The sequence below is a fragment of the Thamnophis sirtalis genome, unplaced genomic scaffold (genome assembly GCF_051295495.1).
Source record: "Thamnophis sirtalis isolate CommonGarterSnake01/CBP01778 unplaced genomic scaffold, rThaSir2_p1.2 scaffold_7, whole genome shotgun sequence".
Lineage (NCBI taxonomy): Eukaryota > Metazoa > Chordata > Lepidosauria > Squamata > Natricidae > Thamnophis > Thamnophis sirtalis.
The window spans coordinates 46,024,354-46,036,305 of NW_028261387.1; the positions used below are offsets into that span (position 1 = coordinate 46,024,354).

The following is an 11,952-nucleotide window of genomic DNA, read 5'->3' on the forward strand; positions in this document are numbered from 1 at the left end:
TGACAACAAGCACCTTGAAGCGCACCCGGAGATCAACAGGTAGCCAGTGCAGCTCGCGGAGGATAGGTGTTACGTGGGTGAAACGAGGTGCACCCACGATCGCTCGCGCGGCTGCATTCTGGACCAACTGAAGTCGCCGAATGCTCTTCAAGGGCAGCCCCATGTAGAGCACATTGCAGTACTCCAGCCTAGAGGACACAAGGGCACGAGTGACTGTTGTGAGAGCCTCCCGGTTCAGGTAGGGGCGCAACTGGTGCACCAGGCGAACCTGGGCAAATGCCCCCCTGGTCACAGCTGACAAATGGTGTTCAAAAGTCAGCTGTGGGTCCAGGAGGACTCCCAAGTTGCGGACCCAGTTTAGGCACGGACACTGAGTTCTCCTTCCTGCAACGGTTACCCAATTTGACTAATCATCTATTCTGGACTATAATATTTTTGGTGATCTGTCTGAATTCCTGCCATGTTTTGGCATGCTCTAAATATAAAATATTTGAAAAAATGCATACCAGAGGTGGTATTCAGCCAGTTTGGACTAGTTCGGGTGAACCGGTAGCGGAAATTTTGAGTAGTTTGGAGAACTGGCAAATACCACCTCTGGTTGGCCCCGCCCTCCCGCCCCCGTCGTTCCCTATCCGATATTCCCTTGTTTTGTAGCTCAGCTGATTCACGCGGCAGAGCGGATTGCCGTGCCTCAGCTGAGCTAAAACACAGGTCAGCTCACCAGCGCTGACACCCAAGGGCGCTCTTTTGAGTGCTGTGCATGTTTGCAAAGCATTCTCTCATAGAACCGGTAGGAAAAGATTTGGAATCCCACCACTGATGCATACTGTATTTATGCCCTACCCTTTTAAATAGGTTCGACTCTTTATCTGCTTCCTTGCTTCCCCTATTTAGGTGAGTAGCAACAGTTTCTCATTTCTTCAGTTCTTCTTCTTCTTCAATGGCATTTTTTAAATAAAGGAAACATAAGAGATCCCTTCGATTTATACAGGCATATACGACAGCCTTTCCATATTTTTTTTTGAATTGTAATATGCACATTCAATCTCTGGCTTGCTCACTCTCCTGGAGCGAGTTATTTGTTATCAGAATAAGTAGATCAGAGAGGCTAAGACATTTCTATTAGAACTACATTTGCTGGATGTGATTTACCTTACTTCCTGTTCTTGTATTATTTTTGCTGCATCTGGTGACTTAGGTCCTGATCCTCTCCAACTGTTCTGTGCTACTGATGTCATAAAGGAATATATTCATCATCTATTGGCCTTTCCCATGGAACAAGGGTCCATAACCTCCAGTATCAGCCTGTTGAACTGCATGCCTGGGTTATTCTTGTGAGAGAATTCCTGTAATCAGCCTTGTGAAGGGAACAAGGGGATGGATATGTGCTGCACCTCAACTTGCGTGTAAGTGTGCAGTGGAGCCTGTGCTCAGTGACTTTAGCCCATCAGACCCTAGTGCACTTCTGACAGAACACTTCAAAAACTTGGTTTTAAAGAGCTCTATGTGAAGGGTGAATCGGATTTGGGATATGGATATGGATCCATCGGATATGGATCAAAAGGGTGAATCTACTAACTTACAGGCAATTTGAATATGGTGACAGGCATATAAAGTTTTCTCTATATCTTTCTGGATTTGTATCTGAAGTCAGACTCATAGCCATTTAGAATAGAATAGAATAACAGAGTTGGAAGGGACCTTGGAGGTCTTCTAGTCCAACCCTCCTGCTTAGGCAGGAAATCCTATAGCATTTCAGACAAATCGATATCCAATCCCTTCTTTAAAAACTTCCAGTGTTGAAGCATTTACAACTTCTGGAGGCAAGTTGTTCCACTGATTAATTGTTCTAACTTAAGTCAGGTAAGAGGAATCTTCTAAGGGCAAAACAATGTGTTGGTGGTACAGAAATGTTCCGTTCGGGACGATAACAGCATGTGGGGCTAAGAACTTCACCCTCACCGTCCTCATGCATTTTCTCTCTTGTGTAATTTCTTTCCCATGCTGTGCGCAACAGGCAAAGGCCATTCTCCATGCAATGCTGACTGGAGAAGTTTTAATTCTGCTCTTCATCATATTCTCCTTCTTCCAGCTGATAACTGTTCAGCTGGATTATGGGCAAAAACAGGTGGGGCTGCTTCCTGGGGCTTTACAGTCCATTTCAAGAGCCACTTTGACCTCTGTACAGCTTGCCAACTTCAAGTTTCCAAATTATGATTTAACTTATGACTATCAGATCTTTAATGAGCTTTACAACAAGAACCCTACTAGTAGGAAATACAAGATGGTTCTTCCAGATGGTTTAGATGGGACAGGAATGCTGAAAAAAATTGTATCAATACATAGCAGTTGTTCACTATGACAGCTTTGTAAAGAATGCTATAAAATGTCCAATTTATGGATCAAATATCATTCAACAAAAGAAAAATAAGCCCCTAACTTCATAATCTGCCCATGTTCTAAGGGCCTGAGATATATTTGTATAGTACAATAGATTGGAAAGAGCTACCATATTTTTCAGAGTATAAGACTCACCTTCCCCCCCCAAAAAAAGAGGGTGAAAATCTCGGTGCATCTTATCCGCTGAATACAGCATTTTTTGCCTCCTGAAACCACGTCCCATTTGCAAAAATGGCCATGCATAGCCTTTAGGAGGCTTCCAAAGTGCTCCTGGGAGCTGGGGAGGGCAAAATGAGTGAAAAATGGAGCGTTGTTTGCTCGTTTTTGCCCCCCCTCCCAGGAACACTCTACAAGCCTCCTAAAGGTTATGCATGCCCTTTTTGGCAGAAATCACATTTTTGTGAAAAATTGGCTGTTTTTGGAGGTCTGCAGAATGCAAAAACTCTTTTTTTAAATTTGCCTCTTCAAAATCTTGGTACATCTTATACTCTGAAAAATACGGTACTCTGCAAACGCTTAGCAAGAAAACATATTCAGTGGGCTAGTTTCTTCAACAAGAATAGTGTTGAAACCAAAGTTGGGAGAAAACTGCAAACATTCTAATTCAGTGGTGGAAATGTGCAGATAGGCATTCTATCTTCAATTTTTGGTCTCTCCAGGCTAGATTGAGAAAACACTGCTGTCCCAAAGCCTTAAGGAACCATAGCCAGTCAACACCCAAAACTGTGGCCTCTGTTTACAATATTCTTAAAAATACTGGAGAAAAAGTATGAACTACTTTTCTCAATGTTTTTATTTTATTTATTTTTTAAAAGAAATCTAGCCAGCAGTTTATTTCTGGGCTGTGTACAAACATTCAGTTGAGTTGTTTCTCCCCCCCCCCTTAATGCCATTTTCTACAATGCTTATGCAGACACTTCAAGTAACACTACTTCATTCTACTTCACTAAAGGCCATGTAACAGTACCTGAAGAAAAATGCCTTTGTGATTACACCTTTCTACCTACTCCTTGCCTCTAAGTAGATATTGTAGAATATATGTACCCTTTGAAGCAATTCAGAAAGCAGAGTGGGATGAGGACAAATCAAAATGAACACAGGATGAAGAACTGAGAACAAATGGAAAAATGTGAAAAATATTAATTAAAAAATGTAAATGCTTCCATTACCTTAATAGACTATCTAAGGAATGAACGAAGTACAGTTCATTAAGGAATAACTGCATTCATGTGCAATTTTTAACCAGTGACCACCAGATTTGGGCTGTAACAATCAGGATGACATGACATCTAGAAGGCAGCAAAGAGATACATTGAGCTGTAACACTTTCCTACCATCAACTGGATATTTGCAGCCAAGATACAGTAGTCCCAAACCACACCAAGCAAACCCATTTAGAAAGATCTTCCACCACCTCATATCCTTTAGAAGTGTTGATCTACAACATTTACCATCCTTATACCTTTTTAAAAAATGATGGGAGCTATAGCTCAATGTCGTTGCAAGTACTACTTCTGATTGGAACAGGCAGACTTAAAAGATTAACAGTTCTTGCAAATATGAGATGGGCAGAAGTTTAAGTAAAATCAAATCAATGGATAATTTGCAATAATGTTTTTGATTTGCAATGATTTAATCAATAGAAACCCAAACAGAGCCAGTTTGGTGTAGTGGTTAAGACACTGGGCTAGAGATTGGGAGTTCTACTCACACTTTAGGCGCAAAGCCAACTGGGTGACTTTGAGCCAGTCACTTTTTCTCAACCCCAGGTAGGAGGCAATAGCAATCAATTTCCAAAAGCTTGGCAAGAAAATGGCAATAACTTTTCCACGTAGTCACCAGGAGTCAATACTGACTTGAAGGCACACACATATATCCAAACCTGTCACCCCTAAATTAAGTTACAAGCATCCATAATTTTAGCCTTTCAGATGCTGACTTGTATATAAAGATCATCCCAATGTGTGGCTCACAGAGCCCAGAAGATATCAGGCTCTGCCTGCCTGCTGAACGTTCATTTCGCAATTTGCTTGGCCTTGCCAATATTATGCTCCTGGCTCTGGTTGGTCTATGCCCCAAGATACTAGTAAAAAGATAAAGCATACCCTACAAAACTGAAGTGTTTCCTCTGCTGCATCTGATCTAATCAAGCCAGAGCATTGGAACAGACACTTCATGTGAGCCCAACTTGTATAATTCCAAGGATAATTTGCTTCTCATTTAGAACAGACATTAAAATTTTGCATGTCTGCAGTTCATGTCTCATACCTGCAGAGTCATAAAGTGTGTTCCCAAAAGTAGTTAGCTGTTTTGGTCTCAGAACGCCCCACAAATCTAATAAAGGAGTAACAACAGTGCTCCACTTTGCAAAGGCTAAAGAAGGGAGGGATGTTTTCTGGCAAATAATATTTTTTGAATTCTATCATTTTTCTGCTCTCTGCTAGGATTTGTTTCTTTTGGTAAGTGATCTAGATCTTCCTCTACCATGCCACTCTCTCCGTTTTTCAAATTATCAAGGTAAACAACAGCTTCCAATATTTTCACCTGCTGAATTTTGTATTAACATGGCAAATTCTCATCTTATTAGCTCTGGAACAATCATAATACCTTTTAAATATTTTGACAAAAGCAGACAGTCAAATACAGTTTGGGACCTGTATATATTTCAGATTTAATTCAAATATTTCTCCTCCATGTTATAATTTCTACTTTTTGCTTAATATTGAAGGCTTAATTAATACATGATTATATTACATTAACATGAGATATCTACATAGGTTGTTATATAGAACAAAAGTACCAGCCTTTTTTTTTTTGCATAGTACAAATTTATGTACATTTCACATTTTACTAAAATCTGAATCTGAAGTCAAGCTACATTTCTTAGTACAATTAACACAGACTTAAAGGTTTTATTTAAAAATCTGCCAGATTTCAAAATCTGAACTTACTCAAATCGATAAAAATGAAGGGTGAGGTGGTTATAGTACAAGTGAGATACAAAAAGGTTCTATATTTAATTGGACAAAATGTTATAGTTTAAGAGAAAACTGATCAGAACTCCTGCAGGAGAGGAGAAACAATTGGAAGCAAGGTAGAGAATTTCTGTGGAATCTTAATGGCTAAATTAGCTTTTAATTAAGCAAACCTAGAGGCCAAACCGTAACGAAGTTACTCATTAGGGTGCTGCAGTATTATAATAAATGTGTTGTGCTCTTTAGAATGCCACAAGGCTGTCTGTTGTTAAAATTTCATCTCTATTGGATTTTTAAAAAATGATATTACTAAGTTAAAAAAAAGCATCATACCTACTATGCTCAAATTGTTAGGCTTTTCTTAGCAACCAGCATTAATATATCTACATATTCATTATCTATATATCTATGAGACAGTAAATGTCACAGATTTAAAATGTTTGGGCTTTGTAGAATGGTGGGGCTATATTGTTATTGAACAAGCTTTAGTATAGTATTGACTTTTCCCTGCCATAATATTATAACAATGAAGTGCAAGTAATTTGCACCTTGGCTGCTTTGCAGATTGCCCAGTGAAGGAAGCTATACATATAAGTGATTTAGAGGTTCTGGCAAGATGGCAAGCAAGTTGGCACCACCTTGAATCTTGCATGCCTGAGGCTAGCTTTGAACTCATAACTATGGTTTGATTGGATAAGTTCTCATCCTTTGAATCATTGCATAAATATTTAGCTACAGTTGTTAAACTATGATATAATTGATGGATCAACACGGATTTGCAAATCTCCCGCATCATTGTTTGCAAGAGGCCCCCTTTTCTGGGCTCTCAATGGGACATTTATGCTGACAGCGATCTTTATAGGTTTCTGGGGAAGTAAACAACAGCTCAAGATTTCTTCTGCAGTTGCTGGGGCTGGCAGGACTGTTACACAGTGTAGAGCTGAGAGAAAGAAAGAGGGAAGCCCAGGAACAAATCAGTTGCTTAACAGGGCTTGTACTTGTTGGCCAATAGGGTTTTTCCCCCTTCTCTCTGCCCCCCTCATACATACATATAAGAAATAAAAATTAGAAAAGCTGGTTACTATCATATTTCTAATTTTTTCTGATTATCTGCTCCTTTCCCCATAACGTCATATGCTAGAAATTCTCTGCATCCAGTCACTAGACAAAGGATAGACCAGAGGACTGAATGCTTTATACTGGCTTTCTCCAACTCAGTGACCTCCAATTTTGGCCATTTGTAGTTGGAATGGATGAATCTTACTGTTCAAGAGCAACTGGAGGATACCTCAGTTAGGGTGAAGTATGTCAGTATGTTTGTGAAAAAATAGTAAACAGTGAGAGACGAAGACTTTGTCAGAGAATAAAAAATGCCTTCTCCGCATATTAATGGGATACGTGCACATGGGTATTTTAAACTATACACTTTAAACTTAAATGTAAACCCTTTGTTTATTTCACCCTTCCCTAATCTGCTTGTCCTGGATGGGCTAAGACTTCAAGGGCCAAGAATTTCAACCAGATTGTGCTGGCTAAGAATTCTGGGAAGTGTAGTCTCAAGGCATCCAAGGGCTAGGTCATAAAAGAGTGGACTGCCCTATTGTGAAACAGAATTCAAATGTATTACATTGAGTCTCATATTAAATCTCCTACAGTGACTTGGAGGGAGTTATATATGCACTGTAGTAACAAATAGAGATACTGATAAAATCATGATTTCAAACTTACAATTTCAAACTAGCAAGCAGAAGTAGACCCTTACTTGGAATGTAACAAACTATCTTATACTAGCTTAGACCATTGTTTATCACATGAAAAATTGCTGATATTGATTAACAGCAGCTTATCAGGCAGAGATGTTTCCCCATCCATTTTCCATTATTTGAGCCAAGCTTTGATCCTACAATTGAAATATCAATGGAGGTGGGATTCATGGCTTAACACGAAGCAGGACCTGGGGAGGGGGTGTCACAGGAACTTACATCACAATTTTCAACTGCACAGAGAAGTCTCTTGGCAAAATAAATAAATAAATAAAATATCATGGTTCAGGGCATGCTAAATTTGAAGCAGAAAGAAAGTAGGAGGAGTCAGGAAGATAAATTGCCAACTCTCAAAGCCAAAACAATGAGAAAGCCATTTTGGCTACACAGATTTGTTTTTTTTTACTCATGTCTGTCTGTCTGCTATGATAGTAAAGCCTGGTGTAATTTTTAAGATTTCTAATTTGCAGATTCCCAAATTCAACTGGTCACATATTCCTTAGATATATAGTCCTGGCCACATCATCCACAAACCAACACTGTTTGTGGGGGGGGACCCTTCCATGGACACTGAAACTTGATCAAGCACAAGCAAAGTCTGTGAGGATAACCTTTATTTCTGTGAGAGCCTAAGCATCAAGAGATTCAAACTGTAAAGTTTGTCTAAATGTCAAGGGATTCAAAAAAACCTGATGAGAAACCCACTTTTTATATTTCTACAGTATCATAAACGTACAGTAAATACGATAGCCTGAAATGTTGTAAGCAATAAAAGCACCATGAATTTAGTGCAAAAATGGTGGCAGGAAAATTAGTCTGATTCAGGGAAAATGCAAATCCACAAGTCTAGATTAGGCATCTTGGCCTTCAATCATAAGAGATTTCCCCTTCTGTGCTCTTTCAAAGTTTCCCTTTTTATGATTGTGTATCTGATTGAGCTATTTTTAGTTTTTTGAAGCTAGAACAGTTATTTTCACTTCTCCCTTGCTTATTGCTCTTTCAAGTTCAAAGTCTTTCCAGATCTAAAATCTATGTTCCTTAGATCTTCTACCAGGCCACAGATAAGCTGAGTCCATGAGTGTTTACTTGGAAGCCCCAATATCCACATATCTACAGTCATCCTCTTTATCCCCAAAATGGTGGGAAATAAAACAATTTATTTTCCTTTGAAATTTCAATAATAAAATGGCCCAGCAAAAGGTCTGGGATCACTTGGAGGTGATGTCACCAGACTATTGCTCTTTGACTCCCTAAAACTAACTTTGAATGCAATGGAATGTCATTGGCCAAAAAAATCCATGCAGTTTTCTGAAGTTGGGCAGGTTGCTTTGACTAATCTTAGAATCTGTATTTTTCTTTTGATTTGGTGAATGTGGGGTCTTAATGGTTACCAAAGTGCCGAAGTGTTAATATTGTAGCTAGTTTGTATTAGCTGAATTTTATTTTCTATCCTTCTTTACTTCCGCGGCCTTGGTAAAAATATCATATCCCTGACATTTTGCCTGGGGTGGGAGCTAAATACGACTTCTGTCTTCCCAGAGTCAAGTACTATTGATATTAAATATACACAGTGCCTTTGTAAAACTAGAGGAATGGGATGATATTTGGCCCCAAGAAAGAGAACAGATCCATAAAATCTATAGCCACATATGATCTTCGGGTCTCACTCTTGATTTTTAAATATAAAAGCCCCCAATATATAGATGTATTAGTTATATTTTAAGGGTGGCTATCCTCTGGTAGGCAAACCATGTGTGACTCAAGGGAGAGGGAGAGAGTTTGCTCCATGATAAGATCCTGGCCTCATCCTGGGCAGTTCCAAGTAAAGCTCTCTGTGCAGGCCTTGGAGGGAAAATAGGTGGAAAGCTCATTCCTGCAAATGCACAAGATGGAATCACGACAGGTGCTGTATGAAACAGCCCTGAACTTACCTTCTTTGGGCAGATGGCAGTACAAGAGCCAGAAGAAAAGGAGGAAGCCAAGTATAGCACTTATCCTGGTAGACAGCTCTCTCCAACCGGCCAACATTCTTGTAGAGGTTTCCCCAGATGGGCCACCAGCAGGGGCCAAAGGAGGAGGCCCCCCACTGCAAAGTTGAGGCTTTTCCTAAATCCAGCTATAAGGGGGTGTCTGCCTGGCACAGAGGAGATTCTGCTGTGACTGGAGCACAGCCACATTCCCTTTCTGGCAGAGCAAAGCTGTAGGTAGCAGCATTAGGCTTTTACGAGAGAGAATGTGCAGGTCCAACTGCAAGTTCCAAGAGTGCCCGGCTGGGTTGTTTAGGATCGGGCGCTTCTCGATCTCGAGTCCAGGCAGGATAACAGAAGTCTTATTTCTCAACAAGGAAGAGGATCCCTCCCTTTTACATCTTATCCTGAACATCAAGCTCCGCCCTCGCTGTAGCCGGGGAAGGATGCTCCGAAATCCCGATTTGCACCAGCTAATTGCTTTGAAAGTAACCGTGGGGGTTGCAGGTTTGCGGGACCCCGCCCCTTTCCTTGGGACCAGCCAAAGTCCCGGCCGTGCGCAGTTCGGTCCTTGACTTATGTATCTTTTCAACAACCGCAGCTGCCGTTTCTTCCGCTGCTGTTGCTGCTTTCTCCCTTCGCCGCCTGACGCGGTTTGCCAGGCGCAATCTTCGACACCACGATCTCCCCCGCCAGAGCCCAGCCGAGAGCTCGACTCCCCGCCTGCTGCGCTGCTGCCTGCTCGTCCGGCCTTCCTCGGGCGCAGGGGAAAGCTTTCATCCTCGGCGGCGGGGGAAGCCTGGGGAGGAGGGGGAAGGGCAGAGGAGCGGAGCCGGCCAGCAACAAGCTCCGACTCCCGCACCCTTTGGGGCCACACACGATCTCTCGAGCGCTCTCGGCCGCGCGTGTGGCGTCGCGTCGCGCTTCTGACTTTGGCTACCTGTGGCAACCTCTGCTCCTCTCCGGATGCGATCGGGCTCTCAAGCAACAAACAAGCGATCCGCCGGGATGGAGAGCTGATTTTTTGTCTTCGATCCCGTTTTTACCAGGGAGGAAGGCGAAGTATGGGGTCGGGGGGGGGGGATTGGGGGTTGCGCGCGCGCTAGAGATGCAGAGAAGTGTCAGAAGCTCAAACTGGGGGGCTCACGGCCCCCTTTCCCCTCAGAAACAGGGTCTCGCCCCTCCCTCCGATACTTTCGGGGCTCTCCGCAGCGTGAGGACGCTTGGGCCGTTCTCTGCCACTGAGAAGCCCTCCCGGTCCCCTCCCCAGCCGAAGCCGCTGCGGTGACCGGCGCTCCGTTGGCAATTCCGAAAGGAAGATACGGAAGGAGCAGGGAGCAATTCCGGCCGAAGCGTCGCCAGCTTCCTTAGTTCAGCGCTCCCCTCGGAGACGTCTGGCCAGCTTCGCTCCTTTGCGAGGAGCCCAGCGGAATCCCTGCTCGGAGCGGGCCCGCGCTATCGCTGCAGCTTTTTTTTTGCCCCCCACCCGGCAGGTGCAGGGTATCCTCTCCTCCAGATCGCGCCCAGGAAAGATCCGGGGAAAGTTTCTCGCTTGCTCGCTCGCTCTTTGCCCGCGAGCGGCTCTTTCTCCCCACTCGGCGCTCCGAAGCAGCAGCAGGAGCAGCAGCGCCGACCTCTCCCGTTCGCCGCTGGCCGCCTCCCCAGACTGAGACCCCCTGCTCTGAATTCTCCTTGGCGGAATGTCTCCCTCCGCTTAACTCTTTCCGCGCTGCAGCCTACCGGCCGCCCGATCCACTCCGAGCTGATGGTCTGTTGCCGCATTCCCTGCCCGTCGCTTTTCCTTCGGCTTGGAAGAGTCCTGGCTTAGGGCTTCGCGTCCTCCTCCTCCCCTAGCAAAGGTGAAAGCCGCAGGGCATGGGTGGGCCGAATAATGCAGCATTCCGGGCTTGTTGGCTCAGCCTGGCAGCGGAAAACCCGGAAGGAGCAGCACGCCTCTTGCTGGGGGTTGGCTCAGGATTCGGTTTTTCACGCCGGACTTGGGGGCTGAAGGACGGCGCCAACTGCGGGGTTTGCCAGCGGGAGGCGGGAGCGTGGAGGCGATGCTCGGCTGGGATATGGCACAAGGCTCCCCCTTCCTTCTGTGGGACGGGGACGGCGGCCTCGGTGGGGTGGCTGTGCAAGCCGAGGCCACGCGCGAGGCGCCCACGCCGGGAGCTAGGAGGAACGCCGCGTAAAGCTGTGGCGCGCGAGGGGGGCGGGTGGGGTAGGGGGTCCGGATGGAACGTGTCTGCTCCGGGGACCACGGGCCATACTGCTTTGCTGGAGCCAGGGTGGCTCGGATGCCCCCGATCTAGAGACCTCCCCCGAAGGAGTCTGCTTTCCTACGCACAAGGGTCCTTCTCCACATTCATTTCTCAGACCGCCTGGGACGCCCTTTCCAGTCTTCCCCAATCTGATGCCCTCCAGACGCGACCCCTGTACAGCCAGCCAGCCAGCCAGCGGGGACTCTGCGCCGTAGACTGGGGACGGTGGGAGCTACAGTTCAACGCACCTCTGCTTCTTAGCTTAGAGTCTTTCGGGCGATTCTTCTTGCAGTACAGATTCATACTGTACTGTCTCCTTTGCCAAAGAATGTCCTGTTTCCATAGATTGGACAATGGAATAAGGACATGCTTAGAGGATTTTGCCCTGGGGGGAGGGAGAGAGAAGGGAAACAATATATCCTAAGAGGAGATTTTTTACTTATGACCTCCAAGGGATTCTTGAGTGACAAGTAAACTTTAGCTCTGCATTATGTATGCCAATTCAGTGAACTGAGTGGGTCCTTTTTTAAGTATAAGAAATTGGAATCTGCTCCCCATTGAATTGTTTCCCCTTAAGTTTCAG

The 11,952-nt window shown here is 44.3% G+C and overlaps 1 protein-coding gene across 2 annotated transcripts in view; it reads right to left on the reverse strand.

The window, feature by feature from the left end:
- LOC106544034 (chemokine-like protein TAFA-5) overlaps positions 1-10,081 on the reverse strand; it is a 30,293-nt gene extending 20,212 nt beyond the window's left edge. The window contains exon 1 of one of the 2 annotated variants that reach the window (XM_087719910.1): positions 9,070-10,081. In XM_087719910.1, coding sequence (XP_087576036.1) covers positions 9,070-9,166 — 97 coding nt within the window. In that variant the 5' untranslated portion in view covers positions 9,167-10,081. The remainder of the gene's footprint in view (positions 1-9,069) is intronic. The other variant, XM_014060173.2, reaches the window with a different exon arrangement.
- Between the last annotated feature and the right edge of the window lie 1,871 nt (positions 10,082-11,952).